We start from the raw sequence: 25521 nt of genomic DNA, 5'->3' as shown, positions 1-25521 counted from the left end.
TTTAAATCAGTTGGGCTGGCTAAAAGGGACTTTCTAACCGCTGTAGAAGCTCATGTAGAAAGCTTTATTTGTGGACGTAGTTCATTCACACCATGGCCACAATAACAAATTATCTCATGAAATCAAGCGTGGATGACTTCAAATGTTGTTTGTCGCTTCACTTGGCGGGACCTTAAAGGTGACCAAAGTGGGGTTTATACTTGAAGGTACATCGTACACAGAAGTTGAAAAAGCCTTGTAGCACTTCAAATACAAAACCAACATGCGGCATAGCCGTGGCCCAAAGCGTTAAGCACTACGCATACGCAAGAAATGCAAAAGAATCATGGCTTGGAAAGGAATAATTTCAGATTTCAACATACCTTAACATTTGTAATAAGCTCAGGACAAAACAGTTTTTCCTGCATGACTAAAATCAATTTATGCTGAACTTAAATGCCATAAAATATTTACTACATAGTACATAAATCCCCAACCGCAGGCAAATACCAGGGGCAAGTACTAAAGCACGAAACATGCACGTCGAAGTGTACAAAGTTTCCACAAAAATCAGTGGAAAGTATATTGTGCGTATATATGTCACAGTTCTTGACGAACAACAAATATTTGGATATCATGGAAAAGTCAGTTATGGGATAAAATCATCTCTCTACATAAAGCCCTACGACAAAAATTTTCCTGAAATGATAAAAACCATACTGCGACACAAAAACATAGTCTCAAAAAAGTTTGTAGCAAGCAGTTCTTTAATTGTACAGACCCAGTCTCAAAAAGTTGGCTTGACTTTTAAGATGGTGCACTGATTTGAAGATGATTCACGTAGGAATGAGAAACTTAATTGTGGCCGAGCGAGAGTAGACCGGAATTCAGTCTTGTTAGCTTCTGTCCGTTTCCAACGGTCGCGGTCTAGGCCGAGAGACCGACTGCCAACAATATCGGGAGAAAGTTCTCCCGGTATCGACATGGGCAGACCTAGACCACGCGCGCGCCTCCTTTGCGGTTAGTTACACCAGCATAGCGGTTTCGAATGAACACAGATTTAGTACTACTTAGTACTACATGTACTACGTTTTAAATCTGCCCTTTACATAATCTGATGGGAACAAATGCTCGGATCTTAAATCTAGCACGGTAAACTTTCAGGATGTATCAGATAAAGCAAGGCCTGATACAAGTATCGCATCCTTGCACCATTAGGTAGAAGGCGAAAAAGCGGTAAAGTAGATTAAGATACCTGCTTCAGGACAGGTACGAAAAAAAACTTAGCTCTCGAACGGCAGCCATCTCACTTCGAGACAGTGCGCTACAGCCGACTGTGCGAGCGCACCGCCCATTTCCCCCACCACCAACCATGGTTAACCGACGAAATATTCCGCAAAACCATATTCTCAACCGACTGTTCTGCAAAAGCCGTGTAAAACTGACGTTTTTAACGACGCTCCGAGAAATATTCATTCGTACTCACCGCATGATGGCGAAGGAGCTACCGAATTTCCGACCCGTCTTAGACGGGCTGTTCGGCAGAACTGAGCCGACTGCCGACAATTACCGACGAACTTCGCTCTGTCACGAATCCAGGTTAATTAAGGATAGCCTCCAAAACAGGCTTCTTGGGGTGTTTTGATATTGTCGCCTTCTGTATGATATTGACTTATTTTCTGGTGAGCGCCGTGTTCTGGTGGCTGCCGGTTTGCTAACAACGAGCACGAATGCAATCGGTATTTCTGAAAGTATTGCGTATTCAGTAAAAAAGGCCATTTGAAGCCTGCTATGTGTTGACTTTGACGAGACTAGCAATCAACCCCCAAGGGCTGTCAGGCCAGCCAGGGACATGGTCATTCACCTACGATTGTTTACGTTCACAGATTGTTTTTGTCTGCAGTTTTCAAAGCTAACTCAAATTCCGATGGGACATATGATTGTATAAAATAGTGGTGCGGTTTGAAACATCAAAAAGTTTTTTTTTTTCGGCAAGGGTGAGTGAGGAATATTACACGTAGCGTATCTAGACGCAAGTTACCCCACAATCACACCACAATTGATAAAAAATATCTTTAACTTATGAAATCAAGGATATCCTTTGATTCCATTGTATTTATTTGACAGAATGACTTAAAAGTAGAAAAGCATCATTTTCAAAGCCTTGTGTATTCTGTAATATTAATATGACTTCGTCAACCAAAACACTTCATATACTCAGTGTTCATTGTAGGACAAGAGACATGTCACACAATGTCGCCTTTGAAGTTCGTTGATGTGTACACATATAATGAAGACGAATGTCAAATGACTTGTGTAATTTTGCGCCTATTGTTCAAAAGAGCGCGATAACAATCCCAAAGTTTAGAATTTGACCTACATACCCTGTTGGTAAATTGAGGCCATTACCTGCAAACACCGAGACACGCATCCCCTTAGAAAAACAATTTTATTTTAATAATGCGTTCCTTTTTATGCCACATACTGCATTCTAACAACATTGTAAATGTACTTGGATAAACAGTGGAAATTGTTTCAAGATCGGGCGTAACGATAGTCTGTGGTTACACCATCTCTCGCTGGCTGGGGTTAATGACCCTCTCAAGACAATACCTATTACCTTCGCCAAAAAGGTTATGTTTTCTTTATGCGTGTGTGCGTCTGTGTGTCCGTTTGTGAACAGCATGACTCGACAATATCTGTTATGGATTGTCTTGTTATTTGATATGTGGGTAGGTCTTGATAAGACCTCAAAGTATACGGTTTTGGGTCCCCTAGCGACTTTCTACGGTATTTCATCGGAGCTTCCGGTTTTGACATCTCGTTGTAACCAAGGACCTTGGAATGAATTGGGTGTCTGTCACTCTTCAAGCAGAGGAGGGGTTCCGGCTGGTTTTTGACGTGTTTTTAGGCGTTTTTGTCGGGCTTTCTACTTTGTCATCTGTAGCTAATACAAAAAACATGACAAAGTAGAAAGCCCGACAAAAAACGCCTAAAAACACGTCAAAAACCAGCCGTAACCCCTCCTCTGCTTGGAGAGTAGGTGTCTGTAACATTAAGAGGTTGCAAGGGTCGTATGTCTAATTAAGTGATATCTAAAACGACATTTTGCAAGACGCACACCTGTGTATAATGACACATACGTGTGTATAATACTAGTAGTGTATTTGCACGTCATGCCACGTCTATCTTCATTATGGATGCATGATAGGAGGCCAACCACAACAATAGGACCATCACATGCTGATCATGTATCTTATAGTCAGACAGAAAAATGTGTTTTACCTCATCCCAAGGAATTAAGTGAAGTATGTTGTGCTTTCGGCTGGCATGTCTGTAGACTGTAAGTTTGTCCGTCATATCATCTATCTGTGTGTGTTTCAGCAATTCCCATTTACACATTTTGATATACGCAAAATCACCGTGACAGGTCACTTAGCAAATGTCCTGACATGAACCCATTTTGTCTCTATCTAAGCTTGAGCGTCTCATCATCCTCAAATTTTGCCTCAAAGATCACCGTACGCATGTATACACAACAGTTGAATTAAGGGTAATCAAGAAGTCTAGATCTCTGGGAAACCACATCTTTGTAAGTTCACCTGTGGTTAATTTAGCTGCCGAATCTCTTTCGTCCTCCCTGCAAGTATTTGCAGACTGGACGAAAGAGACTCGGCGGCTATGATAGATTTGGATACCAGACTAAGTGGGGTGTGGTCTTAGCATGATGAAATAGTTTAAAGAAACTTCCCACTTCCTCATAACTGCATTATATACCCAAAGAACATCCACAGAAAAGACTAATGTCCCGCAGTCCACTTTATTACCGAGTAAAATCAACACGTCCGTACATTAATATCATTGTACTGTCATCAAATAAATTGGTGAAGTATTTTAGAACTTGACAGTGTATATATTTTCGTATTTATGTAGTTACTGGTGACCATTTCTATGTACTGAAAATCTTATTCTTGGTGGTGCTATTTTCGCAGTGAATTCTACTGTGAAATCACGACACAGCGAATCTGCATTGTCATTGTTTGACTACTGTACTTCAGAACTTTCTTTAAACAAAACACCGCAAAGTCCAAGCAAATATATTAATTTACAGAACTCTAACTTAACAACAAAGTGACTGACGCCTTTACCAAATCACACCAATAGTGAGTAGTAGAGCTAATCTTAACATTTAAAGATCAATTTAAAAGTAATGGACACCAGCCTAAGGGAATATATGTATGTATTGAACACGTAATGAATGCTACACTAAAAAAGTTCAAAAACTTCAAAAACATTTCATCAATCATATTTCTATTGTTACTTCATCAATTGCATTGTATCGTATATCATTGCAGACTTTATCGATCCTTATTCACCGCCTGTTATATACAATGATATCCCGATAAGATTTGCTATGATCGTACATTCATGAGTTTTACACTAGGGCTACTTATGTGAATAGGTTGCAAAAAAGGGTAAAATTTCCCTTGTCCATAGTCTCAAAGATTAACATTTCAGTTGTGTCATATCAAGAATCTAAGAGAATAAAAAAGTAATCTAAGAGAATACATTCTTAGACTAGTTTTATATAACGTTATGTTCATCATTGTATAGAATATACAAAGCATGTTTCTAGGGAAGTAAAATTTCTGTGGCTTGCACAACATATATAGAAAAGTATCAATGTTGTCTACTCTAGTCATACTAGGTCTGTAAATAAAGACTGAAACTGCACAATAATCATGTAGAATGTCTCTATCTGTGAAATCTCTATTTTCATTTCTGAACTCTTAACTGTTAAACAATTCCTCTTTCGCAGCTGCTAGAGTGGAGTGATGTGTGATAATAGTGAAGCTAGTTGAATTAGGAGTGGTCATCAGGGTCCTGACTCTACAGTGCGTTCATTTAAGGTTTCTGTAGAATTTGCATGGACTAAGCCATTAAGAGAAACAACAATTGACCTACTTGTTAGGTTGTAAAATACCGATAAGAAGGCCAAATTTCGCTTCTCTTAATCCAAAGAAAATCAATCAAAGTAAACCTTTCATGACCACACTGCGTAATCATGACCCTGGTGACCACTCTGAATTCAACTCTTTCCACAGTTCAGAAATGAAAATAAGTATTTGACCAAGGGAGATGGAGATATAATATCACACATGTGCACTTTCAGTAACCTGAAATACCCGGAAGCCGTTCAGAGCAAATCTTTATCAAACAGCCCTCATAGTTAAGACGACATCCACGCAGGAGTGTCCACAGTCGTTGGAACAGCAGTTCTTGTTCCTGCTGCAAAATTATGTCTGCCACAGGACCTCTAGCCAGCAGGGGGCCACGCTGGAAAATACAATGGATAAAATCACAAAAATCATGAATAAAGGTGGCAGTGAAGCAATCCATCTCTTTTAAGTTGATAAGAGTACGTGTACATACCGGAAACTAGGGGAATATACCACATAGTTTATACCTAAAAATATAGTTTTTAATTCTTAGATGCCAGCCTAGTATAGTTGTAACTTGAAGGTTATGTCCAGGCTCCTGTGCCATGATTTTGAATTCAATTAAACCCAGAAATTAGGACAGACATGTAAGGTCCTTGTAACTTTTGAAATAGTCTACTTGGTAGAGTGCTATAACTTTGCATTCGACCTGGCCATGTAATACGAAACAGATTTACAGGACTACCCTATACCCCGAAAGGTGTGTAAAGGACACACCTTTAGTGTAATATTAACCGAATCTTACAATGAAGCCGGAACTTCTCAGACTAACTAATCAAAACTTCAGTCTCTCAGCAAATTTGGTTTCATACTGAGATATGCATTGATTAGCACCTTTGCCATTATAGTACCAAGGAGGTTCTTTCATACATGTAGTACTAAGACTGAAAGACTAAGGAGGCTGTAAGTTCCTCATCCCTGGACATTTGTCTATGAACACTGGATCACAGAAAAACTTTTATGATTTCAATCTAGCAATGCTTGTGAAATTGATAAAAGTAAGCACCGAGACATAATACAATATATCTGAGCTCATATCTGGTTAGACCTAGTCAATCACTGCAACAGTGACTCTAAGATACGTACCTGTCGGCATGTCATCAGTCATCATCGGCCCGGGGTCCTGAGTCGGTGTCTTAGATGGCGTTTGAGTCGGGGTCTTAGACGGAGTTTGAGTTGGGGTCTTAGAAGGAGTTTGAGTTGGGGTCTTAGAAGGAGTTTGAGTTGGGGTCTTAGACGGAGTTGGAGTCGGAGTCGTTGTCTTCACTGGTAGTAATAGAAGAGAACATTCCACAGATTCAATTGTCAAAGTTTAACACATTATATTCTAGACAGAAAACAAATGAAGGATTTGTTCTTAGTTTACATTTCAATCACCAAATCATGTTCAATTTTTAGATGTTTTACTGAATTTGACTAGAATGCTTCGGGTTTCCTGAAGGTAGATATTCTTTGCACAAAGAAGTCGGTGGACCAATGATTGAATGATACATTGCACATGGTAGATCTAACAGGTAATAACACAATATCTTAACATAGTGTGAGAAAGTATTCGCTTGAGGGAAATTTCGGAAATGTAAGGATCCCACGTCGGGGAAAATTTGGGACAGATTCGGATTCTTGTTCTAGCACTCTAAGGATTCCTGACAATTGCAAAATAGGAACGGCCTTTCCAAGGCAACTCCACATAGTTACATAGTATGAACGGAGGTGTGAAAACCGTCAGGACATGGTAGTTATATGAGCATAAGATAACAAAGCCAGAAGCGCCACTGCAGTACCAAAGAAAGTTACTAAGGGATCCAAAATCGAATCATTTCCAGTTTTTGTCACAACCTACCAACCAACCAACCAACCCACCAAATATAAAAACAACTCATTCAGCCATTCTTGAACTATCATGGTGACCACAAACTGGCAGACGCTGCCTAAAATACAACCTTCTTGGCAAAGGTGAACGATAGAAAGTGTTCAAACAGCCAGTGGTAAACACTGTGACATACATGTACCTACCTCTACAATTCGGTGGGCCCACAATCCATTGCCAGACTCCAGGAAGGACGCACTCCGCCCCCCAGCCAACATTTTCAGGAAGGCAATGGGGTCCGCACACATAGGCACATATGGTCCCAATCAGGTAGGGAGGGGCACAGCCAGATCGATCGGTTTTGGGTGGATCTGGTGGGTCAGGACATGTTGTTGGTGTTGTAGGTGTTGTTGGCACTAGAGCTGGTAGAAAACAACATTCGACTTATGGAAAGAAAAAAGAAGTCAGAGCTAACTCTTAGTCTGTGTTATTAACCAATGGCCGAATTATGATTTTCTTATTATGATATCAAATCATTATTTTCTCTCAACACATCCATGTACTAGCCATGTGACTAAACAAAACTAGACGACTGATTATTATAGCGAGTCATCAATTTGATAAATGACCTGTGATGGCATAGTAATTGTGCCAGGTCCAGGTCATTGATTTGGTAAAGACCTGAAAAATGAAAACATCAAATCTGACATCTGTACCATTTACCGTAAGGGAAATACAAGTTTCTTCATAAATTACCGGGTATGCCTATGAGGTCCTCATTAGCATAATTTATATCCAGTTGTATCCACCTTAAATACCTAAAGGTACCTACACCTCAAATATGACATCTATAGCATTTACTGGAAGGGAATTATGAAGTTTCTGCATAAATCATGCAGATGAGGTCCTCATGAGAATAATCTATATGCAGGTGCATTCACCTTTCCTAAGGGTACCTACAGTACACCTCAAATATATGTTCAATCAGACTTTGAATTACGGGTAATTGAGTGCGAAAAATGTCTGAAATGCAATTTTTTCACAGATTTGTCGATATTAACACTCTCTCTCTCTCTCTCTATCCAATTTAACGTCTTTTTGTTCCCCATCATCTGGGGGTTAGACGTGCTTGCACATGGATGGGGGAGCCCCAGAACTCCTCATCAATACTTAGAATCAGAAAGCAAAAAATCTCCAAAACACAAAGTTTTGTTTTGTTCCTGGTCAACAAGAAATATGAAAATAAGAGATGTTCATTGACATTTGAAGCCAGACCTTTGCGATGTGTGACTGAAAAGACAGTCTTCCTAAAGCCTGAAAATAATCGTGTTTGGGAGCAAAATATAGAAAAATCAGCCATTCAATGCAAAATGACAACATTCAAAGTTTGTAAAATCGCTAATTTTGTTTTATTTTGAAAAGATTTTCACGTCCCCACTATTTTGTTTATTCACAAATGTTTTGCCGTTAGCCAAAATGTTGCCTCATGTAACCCGATACCTTGTCGAACGCGGGTAGCAACGGGAAAGAATACTCTAGTGATAGACCACCGTGTTCCCTGCAATCCCCAAAAGTTTCTGTACATACTCGTAACTGCTCTGTGAATGTAAGATACATACTAGTATACGGTGGGATACAGACAAGGTCGCTCCCAGTCCATGTTCCATCTTGGCAGACCCTCACATTGCTGCCGCCTTGTTGAAAGTACCCGGGATAGCATTCGTTGTTACATACCTCCCCATGTGTGTGAGGGGGCTCACAGCCGGTGCGAATGATGAAGGGTGGTGGTGCCGATCTTAAAATGACACCGGGTAATTCTGGACAATTCCCTGGCAGTGATAAAAAAAAGAAACAAGTGAACTCTATGGTCACGAAGGCCTCCAGCAGGCTCCAATACTTAAGTCTCCTTACAAAGCCGGGCACTAGCCTTGCTGACTTGATGTAAGTATACATTACGTTAATCAGACCAGTACTTGAGTATTACTTGTAGGCTGTAACTGAAGAACAGGAACAGGAAGGGAACATGGAGAGGGTACAAAGAAGAGCACTTTGAAGGAACGCAGCAGTTAAACTAGTCTAAGGAACATGCTGGAAGAAAACCATCTCCTCCACGACATGTTTCCTTTGGCTAGGACTCTGACCACAGGGACTTTGAGAAATGGCAGTCGGCCATCACAGTGCCAGCAGTTCCGTACACAAAGACTTTAAAACTGGTTCCTCCACCAGGCTATCCGCCTGTATAACAAGTCCCCCCTGGAACACTGATACTGTTATTTACTTATGAAGGTATTCTAGTGACTTTTGCTCTTAGCTTTGTATGGATACTATCGTTGCTGTTATGTTACATGCGTTTTGTTTTTGTTTAATTGTGGCTGTTGCTCGTGTACAGCATTATTGTGTAAAAATCAGCACAATTCAGCTTGTATTTCATGCTGGAAGGTTGATCTTAATAAACTGAATTGAATTCAGATCAATAGGTCCCGGGTTTGATCCTGTGACATGCCCCAATGTTGTGCCCTTGGGAAGGCACTTTACATGACTTTCCTCAATAATGACTGTGGAGTGATGATGCCCACCTGGCCTCTCTAGATCTGCTAATCTGTCTAAAGTGTTTTCTTACATTGATCGAGACACACACATTTGCTATCATATTCTTTTTTAAGCAAACAGTCATACTCCACAGTTCATTTGCTAGAATTCCATACTTAGGGTGTGACTAGAAAGCTTCAGACTTTGTAGCCAACCAATCAAGGATTGAATAAGGCATTGCTCATGCTACATCTAGCAGCTAATTACCCAATATTTTAACACCCATTTAAGCAAGTCTTGGCTAATTTAGGGATTCCAACGGTTGCATTTAGTGACATACATGTAGGAAGAATGATTTCCAGGGGAAATCTTACATACATGTCATGGATTGAAGAGAGAAAACAGTTAGGACATGGTAGACACTGTGACGTACATACTTTTACAGACCAGTACGACTCCATGCCAGACTCCATCATTGCAGGTCAGCATGTCGTCGCCACTGATTTTAGTGGACCCGGGTGTGCATTGGTAGTTACATCCCTCCCCATGTATGTAGGGAGGATCACAGCCGTCTCGAATGGTGTTGGGTGGTGTTGGTGGTGGATCACATGTCTCTGGCAGTGACAGAAAGGAGCATTCTTAAACACAATTTTCTAATAAGTCTAAGGCCACACCAATTTATTTTTTTGCTTGACGGAATAAAAAAATTTTTTTTTTAAATGCTAGATTGGAAAACAACATGAAAACAGAATCTGAGAGGAATGTTTTTAATTTGGTGCACACAGTTTCAGGGAGGGAACAGGGTCAGGTGCAAGTTTTCACCCCAGCCTTCTGTTTTGATGATTTTTTCGTTGTTGCTAAAATTAAAAACAACAATCCGTTAACCAAGAAATTAAATTGATGTGGCCTAAAATGCAAAAAGAAAAAAGAATTACTGTTTAGTAGTTTAGATTCTACCGATGACACTCACCAAGGACTGACACTAAGAGATTCATGTTCATTCTTTTCAAATTCAATACGGTCTGACCAAGGAGGTTAACCTCCTTGGTCTGACTGGAAAGTTTCAGATTTTAGTGGCTGAAAGACCATAATTTGAATATAGCATGTTGCAACTAACAGGTAATAATACAATATTTCCACACTGCAAGAGCAAGTCTTGAGAGAATTTGGAAGAGATTTAGATTCCGATTTCAATCTAAGCCTCATCCCAAGAAAATTTCACATACATAAAGGGATAAAACACAGTCTGGAAATGGTTGACACTGTGACATACATACTTTTACATATCAGAGGGTTCCCATTCCAGACTCCATCATTGCAGGTCAGCGTGTTGTCTCCACCATCTTTAGTGTACCCTTCTTTGCATTGGTAGTTACATACCTCCCCATGTATGTAGGGGGCGGTACAGCCATAATATAGATTGGTGTTGGGTGGATCTGGTGGTGGATCACAGTCCTCTGGCAATGATAGAAAAGAACATTCCAAAACACATTTTTCAAAGTTTAACAAATAGAGAAAACAGACAAGAATATTGTCTTAGTTTACATTGTCAACTGACGAGTCAGACTCCTCTTCATTTTTTTCATTCAACACCAGGTCTAACAGAAAAGCTTTAGATTCAGTAGTTCATGGAAATTATGCAAATCATGTCAAAATGAACATAAAGGCCCCGTTCATGATGCAAAAGTCAAAACGGTTTGATTTGTTTCGGTAGGATAAGTCCAATTATTTGTGAACATGAACGCTCCATTTTGGTTTCGATCCATTTTATTCTGAACCACCTCCGGAGGTGGTCTAATCTGTGACAGTCTGTAATAAAACGGTTTAGGGTAATTGTTATAAACGCAAAAGCGGTGTGAGACCGGTTTTCCTCTATGTTCATGGCGTTGCATCTCCGGGCATGTGAGGTCATAGTTTAAGGCATCACTCCTGGATAGCGTGGAAATACAAATTCAAAGTTTTTAGCAGTCAATCGTTTATTTTGGCCAATGATTTTTAATCCTAAAATCTTGTTATGGCCGCCAAGTCAAATGCTGAGTCTCTCAACAAAAATCTGTTTGCACTGGGAAGAAGGCATCTGCCTGTCTTAAACTTTCTGGGTGTTTGTCTTTAAACATAATTAATATTGATCGGATTAATGAAAAACTTCAAGTAAGCAATCACTGACAGTGTGATGACTTTTGCTTGTCAGAATTTAGTCCATTCTTAAAAGAGGATTTGGGTGGAGATTTGGATTTCAGTCTCAAGCATTTGTAGCAATTGCAATCCAGCAAAAAGCGATTTGCAAATGCAAGATGTTTCCTACAACACTCATGTTACCTCTCCTACGATGTCCTTTCCTTTCATGACTAAAACTGTTACTGTGATTGTAAGATACGTACTTCTTGGCGTCTGAGACGGAGCTGGAGTCTCAGTCTGGGTCGGAATCGGTGTAGAAGTCAGTGTCGTAGTCTGTTGAGCACACTCCAGGGGGATTCCGTCCCAGACTCCATCATTGCAGGTCAGCATGTCGTCGCCGCTGACTTTAGTGGACCCGGGATCACATTGGTAGTTACATTGCTCCCCATGTGTGTAAGGGGAGTCACAGCTGTCTTGAATGGTGTTGGGTGGATCTGGTGGTGGGTCACAATCCTCTGGCAATGATACTAGTAGAAAAGAACATTCCAATGATAGTCAATATTCTGCGTTCTAAACAGAAGTAGTTAAAGTTAGTAGTAATGTTATTAACTACCGCTGAGGTCCCTTATATACACAGGGGTGGGCAGCAGTCCGCTTTTACACCACGCTTCCAAGCAGCTCTGTCCAGGGGGTTCATGTTGCATGGTTCACGGTGCACACCCCAGTTCTTCCGTGACCGGGGTCCGAGGTAGTGCCGGACAAAAAAGTGACGAAAGGGTTTCGAGGGACTGGGTTTGAGTTCTCATTTCTCATAAATTTGCCTATCATTTTTGACATGAAAATTATGCTTTTTTCTTCTGATCTACCAAAATTAGAGGGGTTGAAGAAACGAAACTCAGTTGGTCTTGTAAGTGGAAGGGATAGGCTTTCACCCCATACACAGTTGATTTACTTCAGAATAATTCCCTGGAAGAGACAGTACCTAGACTTGAGGGTGCGCAGCCTCCTATTGAAACCCCAAATAAACTGGGGTGTGCTCCCTTAATGTCCTGACCAACCATGAAAAAAAATTGTTTTTGGATTACATTATCAACGTGACATACTCATGTTCAGAGTATGTTAATTATTTTGATACCGGGTTTCACTGGACAGCTTCAAAATTACTAGTTCCTGGACTGGGGGTTGAATAAGGCATTGTGCATGTTACATCTAACATGCACGTAATAATGACACTCATATTAAGCAAGTCTTGGCTTAAGGAAGAATTAGCAACAGATTCAGAATCCGATTTAAATCGATCCAATGGTTCCAACAGTTCTGAAAAAGGAAGCTAATTTTCCAGGGGAAATTTCACAAACATGGAGGTGAGAGAAAAAACGTCAGGAAATGGTAGGCTCCGTGAGGTACGTACTTGTACAGACCAGTTCGACTCCATCCCAGACTCCATCATTGCAGGTCAGCATATCGTCGCCACTGACTTTAGTGGACCCAGGTGCGCATTGGTAGTTACATACTTCCCCATTTGTGTAGGGGGGATCACAGCCATCTCGATCAGTGTTGGGTGGCATTGGTGGTGGATCACAATCCTCTGGCAGTGATAGAAAAGAACATTTCAATGACACAATTGTCAAAGTCTAACACATTTATCAACTGACGAGTCATTCTTTTTTTTCTAATTTGTTACCAGGTTTGTCATCATTAAAGCTTTAGATTTAGTAGCACTGTAATGTTAATGGACCAGCGATTGAATATTGCCTTAAGGCATTGCACATGTTACACCTAACAGGTAATAACACAATATTGTAATACTGCGTGATTTCAATCAAATTTTAAGGATCTGCAACTGTTCCAAAATAGGAAGCCTCTTCCCGATGAAATTTCACAAACACAGACGAGTATAAAAGTGTCAGGAAATTGGCAAAGGTAGTTCCAAACAGAGATCTACACACTAAGACCAAAAGACTCAAAGAGGTTGTGTTTTCTTGTGCCTGGCACTTACATAAAAATCAATAAAAAGGACTAGAAAGGCAACATTTGCGGGAGCAAATGCAACATGTTTCGCCCATTTCCCTCCCCATGCAAATGCGACTGTGGCATAGAGGCTAACGTTTGTTGTATGTCTGCAATGTTGGTATTTTAATGAATAATTGAAATTCAATGTACTTGATATTTATCCTAGTTGGTTTCGTATTAAAAGAGTAAATTATGTTTACTTCAAGTAAATGAAGGACCGATAATGCAATATTGCGCTGGCATGACACTGTTAATATATGCAAAAAGGTGACCAACAAAACTTCGCCATCAAGCTGACTATCTGGTAACGTTACCACAAACGAAACAAGTTGCAGACGATTGTGTGTGGTGAAATCTTCGGCTTTTCTAAACAAGTGCGAGTGGTTGCGATGAAAATGCTATCTTTTTAGTACAACGCTACGCCACACATTTTGTTTAATGCGCTATCGATCAGCGCCGATATTCAAGACTTCCCCGCGGCCCGATAATGTAGACATGTAACAGGGGTTTACGCAAGGAGGTTGAAAATTCTTAGGTTTACGTCATTTTTAGCCAAAAACTTTCAACAATTACTCGAAGCAAGGGTCTCCTTGCTCAAGGTAAATTTTCATGCACTTCACAACTTTCTATTGTTATTGTTAATGTTATTGTCAACGTCTCGACACGGAATGTTTCCTAAGGTGGGAAACTTTGGACACTTTGTGCGCACTGCACTGGTGTCCAATCTTGGAGACACGGGTAGAAAATTAGTCTACATAGCGAGGAAATGTCAGGTTTCACCATAGTGTCCAAGCTTGCAAACATCTGGAAACCTTTGTTTCCATGCAGTGTTAAAATAAGAAAAACACCGTGTGTGTCTGCACCAGTAGTGCCCGTATTTAAATTGACTATTTCAACCAATCAGGTTGAGCTTGATAAATCTGCGCTCTCTCATTGGCTGACCGAATTAGTCCACCCGGCCAGATGAATAAAGATGTGACCTATAGGTCAGTGACCCCATATGAGGAAAATAGCCGATCTTCTTCCCAAAAAACCCTCTAAAATCGTATTTCGAAGTGCGAATGTGATTATTTGAATATTTGTTCAATGTACCACCATAGCAAATTTCAGGTCATTTGGATGTAATTCCAGAGCACAGGAGGCCAAAATGTACGTTTTTGGTCAGAAAAACCTCAATAAAATCACTTTCAAGGTCAATATCGAAAAAATTAAAAAAGACTCCCAGGGTATTTACCCACTCTACATGAAAACCACATTTCAGCTCAGTTGGTGCAGGGACGACCGAGCTGAGTCGATAACAAGATTTGACAGGAGAAAGAAACCATACGAACACAATATGTTGCGCCCAACAGTATGTTGGGCTCAACATAATAACTGATTTCAATCTATAAAATCAATATAAGTACATTTTGTGTATTCCTGTCAGTTGCAAACTAACTAATTAGAGTAAGCACCAATACATACTTGTGATACCTATATCTGAGCACATATCAGGTAGGATCCAGTCACTGTCACTGCAACAGTGCCTGTAAGACACGTACCTGTTGGTGCTGTCGTAGTCTGTTGAGTTGTTGTCGTAGTCTGTTGAGCTGTCGACGTAGTCTGTTGAGCTGTTGTCGTAGTCTGTTGAGTTGTCGTCGTAGTCTGTTGAGTTGTTGTCTCTAGATCACATTCCAGTTCGTCCCCGTCCCAGACTCCATCATTGCAGGTTAGCATGTCATCGCCGCCAACTTTAGTGGACCCGGGTGCACACTGGTAGTTACATATCTCCCCATGCTCAGGGAAGCAGTCGTCTTGAATGGTGTTGGGTGGCATTGGTGGTGGATCACAGTCCTCTGGAAATGATAGAAAAGACCATTCCAAGTCAACAATTTTCAAAGTCAAAAGAAAGAAGAATTTGGTCTTGATTTACATTCTTAGCCGACGAGTCATATTCAAGTTCATTTCAAAAATTCAATACGAGGTTTGACTTGAAAACTTCATAGGTACTCATAAATGGATCAGAGATCGAATAAGGCATTGCTAACAGGTAATAACCCAATATCTCAACACTCCATGTGCAAGTCTTGGCTTACAGCCATACACAAGACCAAAGGTGAGCGTTATTTTCTAAAAGATCACATCTTTTAGATCTTTATGAGTACAAAATCAACCAATTTGTAAAAATTATTTACAGATCAGACGAAAATCATAGGTTTTCTCAACACTTTTGGCTCCAGATTTTTCGGCTACTGCTATAGCAATGTGTAGTCTTTTAGATTTCCTGAAAAGCCCAATCTTCATAGCGTTTTACAGGTGCGCAGTCTCGTCGTCCGTGAAGACTTCCTGGTATCAATGCACGATAACGGCAACACGGCCTTGTCACCTGATTACCTGAATCGTGCGTTCTATGTGCGTTTTGCATGGATACAGCATTTCAGAATATTGATGCTGTATTATACAACTGCTGCCTAGTCCAGGTTCAAGGTCAATTTGCCAATACAATATGTTCTTGGATTGAGAAAAATATTATTAGCTGAACCAGAACACTCTCCTCTGGCCTCAAGGTGTACATGTATGTATTTCAATTTAGCAATCTAAGGATATCTGACTGTTGCAAAAAAGGAAGCATTTGAGGAAATGTCAGAAACATTGTACATCATCGGGAAGCTTAAAAAAACAGTCAGAAAGTTGTAGGCACCGTGAAATACGTACTTGCACAGACCAATTCAGCCCCGTCCCAGACTCCATCATTGCAGGTCAGCATGTCGTCGCCACTGACTTTCTCGGAACCGCATTCGTAGTTACATATATCCCCATGTGTGTAGGGGGCGGTACAGCCGTATCGATCGGTGTTGGGTGGCTCTGGTGGTGGATCACAATCCTCTGGCAATGATAGAAAAGAATATGTCAAAGACACAATTGTCAAATTTTAATGCATTCTAGAAAGAAAAGATACTGAATCGCTCTTTGATGGTTTACATTACTTATTGACTGACAAGTCCTTAATTTTTTTTAATTCAATGCCAAGTTTGATTGGAAAGCTTCAGATTTAGCAGTTCATGGATCAGGGACTGAATAAGGCATTGCTCATGTTGGTGGCGTTGCGGTGGCGCAGTGGTAGGGTGTTTGGCCCAGAACACAGAGGTCCTGTGTTCAAATCCGGGGTTGATGCTGTGCCCTTTACCCACTTTACACAAATTTCCTCACTTCACAAATGAAAATGAGTACTTAGATTTGGTTAGGGACGATCCTAGGATAGGACGTTAAATGGAGGTCCCGTGTTTGAGAAATGCCACACCTCGATCAGAGCCCACCACACTTATTGAAAAGAGCAGGCCCTGGAGTCTTTCCCGGTGCGAGTGGATCAACTAAATTAAATCTGCCTGGATATGCAGCTTGTACTGTTCAATACAAACCTGGTGTGTTACGCCATGAGGCGGTTTATCCGGTGTACAATACAAACAAACAAACAAACAAACAAACAAACAAACAAACAAACAAACAAACAAACAAAGATTACAGCTAACAGGTATTAATAACACAGTCAATGTTTTAACACTGTGTGAGCATTAAGTTAAAATCCTCAAACACCATAAGATGTATAGGGCGGTGCCCATCTCCGTTTCATAGCCCTGGGCCACACTGTGGTGCAATCACTGTAGCAGGAGGCTAGTCCACTGGCAGTGAAGTGTGTTTAACTTCCATACTGTTTCAGAAGTATGTACCATTTCTATAAAGTCTTTGGTATGACTCAATGCGCCTCATGTCAAGAGGTGTCCTACCTGGGGCTTGAACCCCAGTCCTTCTGGTCCAAGTAATTTGAACCAGCTGTTGTGAGAGACAGAAGCGCAGACCACTACACCACAGGGACACCCCCTGTGGTGAGCATTAGTCTTGGCAATTTGGGACACATTTGGATTCCGATTTCAATAAAAATCTCCAACGGTTCCAAAACAGGAAGCCTCTTCATTTTATCTTATATACCCCAGTAGGAAGCCTCTTCTAGAGGAAATTGGGGATACATGGGGGTGTGAAAAAAAGGAAACGGTAGGCACCGCAATGTACATACTTTTACAGGCCAGTTCGGTCAAGTCCCAGACTCCATTATTGCAGACCCGCATGTCGTCGCCGCTGACTTTAGTGTACCCAGGAGCGCATTGGTAGTTACATTGCTCCCAAGCCTCGAAGGGGGCCTCACAGCCGTCTCGAGTGGTGTTGGGTGGCATTGGTGGTGGATCATCACAATTCTCTGGCAATGATACAAAAGAACATTCCAAAGATACAATTGTCAAAGTCAAATACATTCTGAAAGAAACACTAATTTGCTCTAAGTTTACATTCTTAACGCACAAGTCTGATGGTTTATTTTACCTTAGGTGACTGGAAAGCTTCAGATTTAGTAATAAATGGACAAGGGACGAATAAGGCAGTGTGCATGTTACACCTTGCAGGTAATAACGCAATATTTTAAGGAAGTCTTGGCTTAAGGGAGGACTGCGACAGATTTCAATTCCAACAGTTCCGAAATAGGAAACATTCAGGATGAAATTTCACATACATTGAGGCATGAAAAACAGTCAGGAAATTGAAGGTATTGTGAAATACGTACTTCTACAGACCAGTTCATCCCCATCCCAGACTCCATCATTGCAGGTCAGCATGTTGTTGCCGGCGGTTTGAGTGTACCCAGGTGCACATTGGAAGTAACATACTTCCCCGTCCGTGAAGGGGTGGTCACAGCCATCTCGAACGGAACCGGAGGGACTTGGTGCTTCGCCACACTCCCCTGACAATGATAAAAAAAATAACATTTCAAAGACAATATTTTCAAAGTCTAACGTATTCTAAACTGAAAACAGACAGGAATTTCGTCTTAGTCTACATTCATCAATTGGTTGTGCCTGGCCCTTTGTATATGAGCAGGCTAAGTGAAAAACACTGATGATTTCAATCTATAAACTAGAAAGGCAACATTTGCGAGCAAATACAGCATGTTTAGCCATACTTCTCGCCATGCAAAAAAATGGACTGTCCCCAAATAACAATGGACCATTCTAAAATACTTCCACTAAAAAAAATGGATCACCCCAGTCCAAAATTGAGTTTAAAAACAATAAGCCTCTCCATACAGGAATGGAGTCTTCCAGTAGCACCTCAACACAATATGGACCAGTCCAAAACCATATCCACTTATTAATCAACAAATACACTTCTGCTAACAAATGGACTTTTTCATAATCACTCCAGCTCAAAATTGAAATAAATAATTAAAGAATCCTCCCCTTGCAACAATGGGATATTCCATGCCATCTCCATGTAAACTAGACCAGTCAAAAAATATCCGCTCAAAATCACACTCTTGCGCATAATCAACCCAGTTCAAAATTGAATTAAAAAAGATCAACCCCAGGGAAGAAAGAAGTTTTCCATAGTATACATAATGATATATATAAAGATTTGACAGGAGAAGGAAATGACCAAAAACAACATATTTCAGCGATAGTATGGGTGAAATATAAAAACGTGACACCCCTTTGTTTGAATGCATGATTTAATAGTATACATTTTGGGTTGAAAATAACGAAACGAAAAAATGGTTTATTTCAAAAATCGTTTTGAAAGGCTGTGTGCCAAACATTTGAATGGGGGCCTGTGTACATGACCAAGGCAGACACATGCCAAATTTCACATTATTTTGGTTTAATACATAGGAACTGGAGAAAGAGTGAACAAAGCCATGTAATCACATGTCCTAGGAATTCCCATACCATATTTGGTATGAATGCTAACACACATGCGCCAGAAATGCCAGATAATTAGATTAACTCAATTGGCCAATCAGGTGGTCGCAAGGCTCACAGCTGCAGGCAAGGCACTTGGGGTCACTGACCTTTAGGTCATATGGTCAGGCTCACAGACCAGGTGCAGTTGGGGTCACTGACCTTTAGGTCATATGAGGAAAATACCCAATGTTTTCCCTTAAAATACCCTGCAAAATCGTATTTTGAAGTGATATATGCCAAAAGTGCGAATGGGGTTCTTTGAATATTTGTTCAATGTACCCCCATAGCAAATTTCAGGTCATTTGGATGTATTTCCAGAACACAGGAGGCCAAAATGTACATTTTTGGTCAGAAAAACCTCAATAAAATCACTTTCAAGGTCAATATCGAAAAAAATGAAAAAAACGGTTGGGGGTATTTGCCTATACTACCTTTGTACCGAATTTCAGGTCATTTGGTCAAAAAATGACAGAGATGATTCGATTTGAAGATATGACAGGAGGAGAAGAAGGAGAAGAAACCTGAGTAAAAACAATATGTTGAGCCATACTAGGTATGGCTAAACATAATCAATTTGAAAGTATTCCTGTTGGTTGCCAAATAATTTAGCAAGCATGAGACATGCTAGTAATACCTATACCTGAGCACATAGCAAGGTGTACCCAACAATCACTTGCACTGCAACTGTGTCCGTAAGACACATACCTGTGGTCGTCGTAGTCTGTTGAGCTGTCGACGTAGTCTGTTGAGCTGTCGTCGTAGTCTGTTGAGCTGTCGACGTAGTCTGTTGAGCTGTCGACGTAGTCTGTTGAGCTGTCGTCGTAGTCTGTTGAGCTGTCGTCGTAGTCTGTTGAGCTGTCGTTGTAGTCTGTTGAGCTGTCGTCGTAGTCTGTTGAGCTGACGTCGTAGTCTGTTGAGCTGTCGTCGAAGTCTGTTGAGTCGTTGTCGTAGTCTGTTGCAGCGTTGTAGTCTGTTGCAGCGTTGTAGTCTGTTGCGGCGTCGTAGTTGGTTGAGCTGTTGTCGTAGTCTGTTGCAGCGTTGTAGTCTGTTGCGGAGTCGTAGTTGGTTGAGTTGTTGCCGTAGTCTGTTGCGGCGTCGTAGTTGGTTGAGCTGTTGTCGTAGTCTGTTGCAGCGTTGTAGTCTGTTGCGGCGTCGTAGTTGGTTGAGCTGTTGTCGTAGTCTGTTGCAGCGTTGTAGTCTGTTGCGGCGTCGTAGTTGGTTGAGTTGTTGTCGTAGTCTGTTGCAGCGTTGTAGTCTGTTGCGGCGTCGTAGTTGGTTGAGCTGTTGTCGTAGTCTGTTGCAGCGTTGTAGTCTGTTGCGGCGTCGTAGTTGGTTGAGTTGTTGTCGTAGTCTGTTGCAGCGTTGTAGTCTGTTGCGGGGTCGTAGTTTGTTGAGTTGTCGCCACACTCTCCGGGTCACATTCCAGTTCCTCCCCATCCCAGACTCCATCATTGCAGGTTAGCATGTCGTCACCACTGACTTTCATGGACCCGGGTGCGCATTGGTAGTTACACACCTCCCCCTGTGTGTAGGGGGGATCACAGCCGTCTCGAATGGTGTTGGGTGGAATTGGTGGTGGATCACAATCCTCTGGCAAAAAATAGAAAAGAATATATGAAAGACACAATTTTCAAAGTTTAATGCATTAGTAATTGCATAATAAAAATTTGAGTTGCAGCTTTTCTTTGGAACTATAGGGGGACCAGGGTTTATGAGACTTTGAAACAAGTTTAGTCAAGAAGAGACGAATAGATAATATCATGACTTTTTGGTTGTCGATGTTGGTGAGGAATCATAGACATAAATTTTGCTAATCTGGGCCTTCATTGCATACACATTGAGAAAATGCAACAATATACCAAAAGCAAATTATGAGAATTTCACATTGTTGTCATGTGCAAGTTTGGTGGAAGTGATTTTCATCAGTTACAGTTTGTATACAGTGAAATCTGCCCAAGTAACCACCTCACGAAAAACTCTTAAATAGCATGCAAGGTAGGTCAGCAATATAATGATAATGCATGGGTCGTGGAAAAATGTAAGTTACTCCTTTTATGAAAACATTAAGTTTTAACATCTACTAACTTAAAGTTACTAAAATTCCACCAGAGTACATAATTCCGCCACCCTGCAAAGATACATCCAACTCCAAACAGATCGCCAACCCAACGTCCCCCAGTATAATGTATCCTGTATATCTAAATTGAGCATTCCTGGGGGTGCTGCACTAGATAGAGGTCTCTCAAACTTACTGTTTTTCAAAGTGGCGGATTTAAGTAACCCGGCGGATTAATGTTAATGGTGGTTCTGTTTCACACTTCTGTCCTTCATCATTACCTTCGCCGAGAAGGTTATGCAGAGGGTGGCGTTTGTATGTATGTATGTATGTATGTATGTATGTTTGCAACGACCGGCATAACTCGAGAAGGCTTGGATGGATTGTCTTGATATTTGGTAGGTGGGTAGGTCTTGATGAGACTAGGAAATGATTAGATTTTGGGTCCTCTAGCGGCTTGTTATGGTACTGCAGCAGAACTTCCTGTTTCGATATCTCGTGTTCTGGACAAGCTATGGAACTGATTTTTGAGTGGTAGATAGCTCTTTGAACAGAGAGTAAGTGGTATAGGTTTTGGCCCCCTAGCGGCTTTTTTGGAACTGCAGGAGCAGGTTTTGGTTCAGACTTTGAAAGGAAATAACTCAAGAAAGGCTTGATGGATGGTTATGATTTTTGGTAAGTAGATAGCTTGAGTGATGATGTACATGATTAGATACTTATCATGCAAATCAGTATCTAATTTGCATAATTAATGAGGAAAGTTTATACATCCGCCAAATTCCACGATAGGACTCTGAAACATGTGACATATGTAACTGAAGAAGAGAGAAATATAAATAGATATCAATTATGCAAATGAAGACCTCATTTGCATAATTAATGAGAAAATACTATAACTCAAGATGGGCTTGATGGATGGTAATGATTTTTGGTATGTAGATAGCTTACATGATGCTTTGTATGATTGGATGATAGTTATGCAAATCAGATTCTAATTTGCATAATTAATGAGACAATTTAAAATCCCGCTGTGTTCCATGATATGACAATTGACATATGTGACATTTGTTACTGAGGAATTTTGATAGATAAAAAATATGCAAATGTAGGCCTAATTTGCATAATTAATGAGAAACTACTATTATTCCATACAGGCAAATGATGGCAATTTCATACTTGTGTCATTTGGAAGCTATGTGAATGTGAACATCGTTGAATCAAATTATGCTAATAAGGACTCCATTTGCATAATTCATGATAAATTTGTTAGCATAACCTTCTTTGTTAAGCTCATACTTTTGTTTTTTTGGTGAAGAAGATCAACTGGTATGATTTATAATTGATGACAAACACTCCTGATACGTCAGTCATAAAGGTTAAAATCATTTGGCGAAGGTATGAGGTCGTGGAACTCTAGTTATTGATTCATTTCTGTTTGCCTTTTTCACAATCACATCTAATACACATCATCAAAAGTTCAATGGTAAAGTACCAGTCTAATGAGGTACCTTGACACACTATGTCGCTTCCCCTCCATCTACCGTTCTGACAGAGTATCCTTCCACCACCTGACGTCTTGGTGTATCCGGCCAAGCAGGTGAAGGTACACACGTGACCAGCTAGGAAGGGGGCCTGGTCTGAACCACAATCACTGGTGGAGCCTTCTGGATGGCTGGGTGCACCATTGCATGGGTTGCCTGATGTTTATGGAAAATACCATGGTTGATAAGCTCCACTCTAACACTTTTATAGTACACTCTGATACACAGATCAAATTTTCTTTAGGATCAATATAAAGTGTGTCAGTAAAGTCACCGTACATCTCACAAGATCACGTTTGATGGTGATTGGTCATTATTTAGCCTGCGGTTACACAATCTCTCACTGGTTGGGGTTAATGACCCCATCCCTCTAGGGGACGGTAACCGTCGGCCTGGCCGCTAGGAGCGCGATTTTAGTCAGGCGAGTCATTATTGATCCTGAAGAAGGCGACAGTGGTCGTTGAAAATTTGATCCATGTATATCTTTGTGTTGGAAGAAACTATAGCATTGAACTATCATGATCACTACCAACACAGATAGGCTTCCATGATAATCCAACACTTTTGTTCATAATCAAAAAGAAAATCATACAATATTCAGATAAGTAATAGGAATTAAGAGTGACTCACAATCACACTTAAGTCCACGTCCTCCAGTCCACCATTTTGACCGGCCCCTGACCTTGCAAACCCTCCGTCTATTTCCTGTGTCCTTCACACATCCCTCCCTGCAGTCAAACATACAGACGGTTCCATCACGGTACCGCCCTTCTCCATTTGGCTCCTGGTCGCAAACACTTGTTGTGTCTTTAAACGCCAAAGGCTTGCATCTTTCTGTAAGATAGGCACATGTGCAAACATTTTCTCTCTTAGTCTTAGATTTTTTTAAAGATACAAGAAAGTAAAAATGGCATATTTGCAAATATTATTGCCAAACGACTTGATGAGACTCAAAAACACCTGGGAAAGTGGGGAAGACTACATATTGTCATTTCCACCTAAATCACTTTTATTATGTTTACTAATTACCAAAATGCATGGGTTCAAAATGCATGGGTTCATATATTATTGTTTCCTGGTTTTATGCATCAGTTTTGTGGTTCCTCATGTGTTTCACATATTTGATATATGATCATTAACTGCAGCAGTCTACAACATTATGGGGCTCATTGAAGAATGGCACTACCGGCGGCAATTGATATCTGTACTGTATGTAACATGGCTTTATGATTGGTAATTATTGTTATTGTGTCATTAGTCGTAGTTTGTGTTTTTATATTGTGAAACCAGGGGTACCTGAAAAACAGGCTTGCCGGAGTGTATTTTCCCTGTATAACTATAAATAAAATAAAATTAAATATGTGCCATGTTATTTTTGTTTTGTTTTGAAAATTAGAAAAAAACAAGTCAAAACCCCCCAGAAAATTAGACTTTTTGTGTTACACAAGGGTGTATTTGGATCAAACCTGCACAATATTCATGTTACCTCATCATAATTCATATACTACATACCCACAATATCAATTTTATTATTATGCCACATAACCAGCTAGTTTACACATGCTGATGGCTTTTCTTGTATTCAAATAATAAGAATCTCCAAGACTTACTGCTGAATTTCTTTCCGTCAACAAGAGCCACATAGAGCACGAGGGTGACACAAAGCAGAAGGCTGATGATGCCCCTGAAACAGAATGGAATACTGCCATTTAGATTGAAGGTAGACACCGCAACAATTCCGTTTATCACGTCCCCTCAGCTATCAGCATAACACAATGCCAGGATTGTAATGTGCATAAAAACGATAATCCATACCTCTGTAAAAATGTGCCCGTTCGGAACCAGTCCGAACCGGTTCGGACGGGCATTTCAAACTTCTGACAGTTCGGGGGAGGGACGGGTCAGTTGTGCCATCGTTTAACCGTCCAAATGGGTTCAAACGGCCTGAAGTGGTCCAGATTGGCGGTCTGAACTAGTAAGGACTACGTCCGGAACAGCATATATAGTTTGGACCGGTTTTGTAGCGCTGCCTGGGGCGGGTAGTTCCAACTGGTTCGGCCTCGCGTTCATTAACTCCATGTAGATCAAGGAACTCCATTACTAATAGGCAATTACTAGTAAGCTTTACAATTTTGTATCTGACTTCCTTGTTTCCTTCCAAGATCTGCTTGAACTTAGGTTGAAGGCTGTCTACAATATGTGATATCTGTGCCACTTTTTTCTTTTCAGGGATCCATGTTCAATGATAACTGTTGGGTCTGCAGTCACCAATCTGGCTATGTCAGCTGAAATAAAACTTTGAAGAGGTATAAAAGTCACTAATAATGTATGCTTTGCTCACTCCTTGGATTTATTCGGAGGTTATATCAAATGACGCCATATACACAGAGGAATAAGCAGGTCATTAACATTACAAATGTATAATCGGAGAATAAGAAGTAATCCGTAGAATCTGTAGAGTACAACCTGTGCGAACTGCAAGAGTGAAGACGGGAAGTCTACAGGCCTGAAGTTGCCTTTTTTCCCAAAGGCGGTACTCGTGGAGGTGCCATGCCATCTGGCGGAGTATTAATGAATTGCACCCACATGATGGGAAACATATCGAGACATTGTTATGCAAATCATAAGGCCTATTCTTATTTCCCATAATTCGTAGGGAAAGCCGTCTTAGTCACGTAATTTGTAGTAAGGCAACTAAATTCTGCGTAATAAA

General features: G+C 40.6%; 2 protein-coding genes across 2 annotated transcripts; both read right to left on the bottom strand.

Annotated features, from left to right (window-relative positions):
* Positions 1 to 4202: 4202 nt before the first annotated feature.
* LOC136442194 (E-selectin-like) lies at positions 4203 to 24521 on the bottom strand. Its single transcript, XM_066438930.1, has 12 exons — positions 24419 to 24521; positions 23439 to 23642; positions 22776 to 22964; positions 14988 to 15281; positions 12845 to 13021; positions 11697 to 11960; positions 10593 to 10772; positions 9753 to 9929; positions 8406 to 8615; positions 6993 to 7208; positions 6066 to 6245; positions 4203 to 5316 (listed from the first exon to the last, which is right to left on the bottom strand). Exons 2-12 carry the CDS (start codon positions 23548 to 23550, stop codon positions 5297 to 5299), a joined length of 2019 nt encoding a protein of 672 aa, XP_066295027.1. The 5' UTR covers positions 23551 to 23642; positions 24419 to 24521; the 3' UTR covers positions 4203 to 5296.
* Positions 18049 to 21542, bottom strand: LOC136441914 (clumping factor A-like). The gene is made up of 4 exons (XM_066438475.1): positions 21530 to 21542; positions 20692 to 20801; positions 19917 to 20617; positions 18049 to 18214 (listed from the first exon to the last, which is right to left on the bottom strand). The coding sequence occupies exons 1-4, from the start codon at positions 21540 to 21542 to the stop codon at positions 18163 to 18165; spliced, it is 876 nt and encodes a 291-aa protein (XP_066294572.1). The 3' UTR covers positions 18049 to 18162.
* Positions 24522 to 25521: the final 1000 nt, after the last annotated feature.

The sequence above is a fragment of the Branchiostoma lanceolatum genome, chromosome 9 (assembly GCF_035083965.1).
Source record: "Branchiostoma lanceolatum isolate klBraLanc5 chromosome 9, klBraLanc5.hap2, whole genome shotgun sequence".
NCBI lineage: Eukaryota > Metazoa > Chordata > Leptocardii > Amphioxiformes > Branchiostomatidae > Branchiostoma > Branchiostoma lanceolatum.
Note: the sequence above shows the minus strand (reverse complement) of the source record. Positions and strands in the feature narration are given on the sequence as shown.

Coding starts and splice junctions, on each gene's coding strand:
- LOC136441914 (XM_066438475.1), bottom strand. Junction 20,618..20,691: donor GCGCACCCGGGTCCATGAAA/GTCAGTGGTGAC, acceptor TGACCCGGAGAG/TGTGGCGACAACTCAACAAA. Junction 18,215..19,916: donor ACAGACTACGACGACCACAG/GTATGTGTCTTA, acceptor TATCATTGTCAG/GGGAGTGTGGCGAAGCACCA.
- LOC136442194 (XM_066438930.1), bottom strand. CDS start 23,550: ATGTTTGACTGCAGGGAGGGATGTGTGAAGGACACAGGAAATAGACGG. Junction 10,773..11,696: donor TCCGTCTCAGACGCCAAGAA/GTACGTATCTTA, acceptor TATCATTGCCAG/AGGACTGTGATCCACCACCA. Junction 6,246..6,992: donor GGGCCCACCGAATTGTAGAG/GTAGGTACATGT, acceptor TATTACTACCAG/TGAAGACAACGACTCCGACT.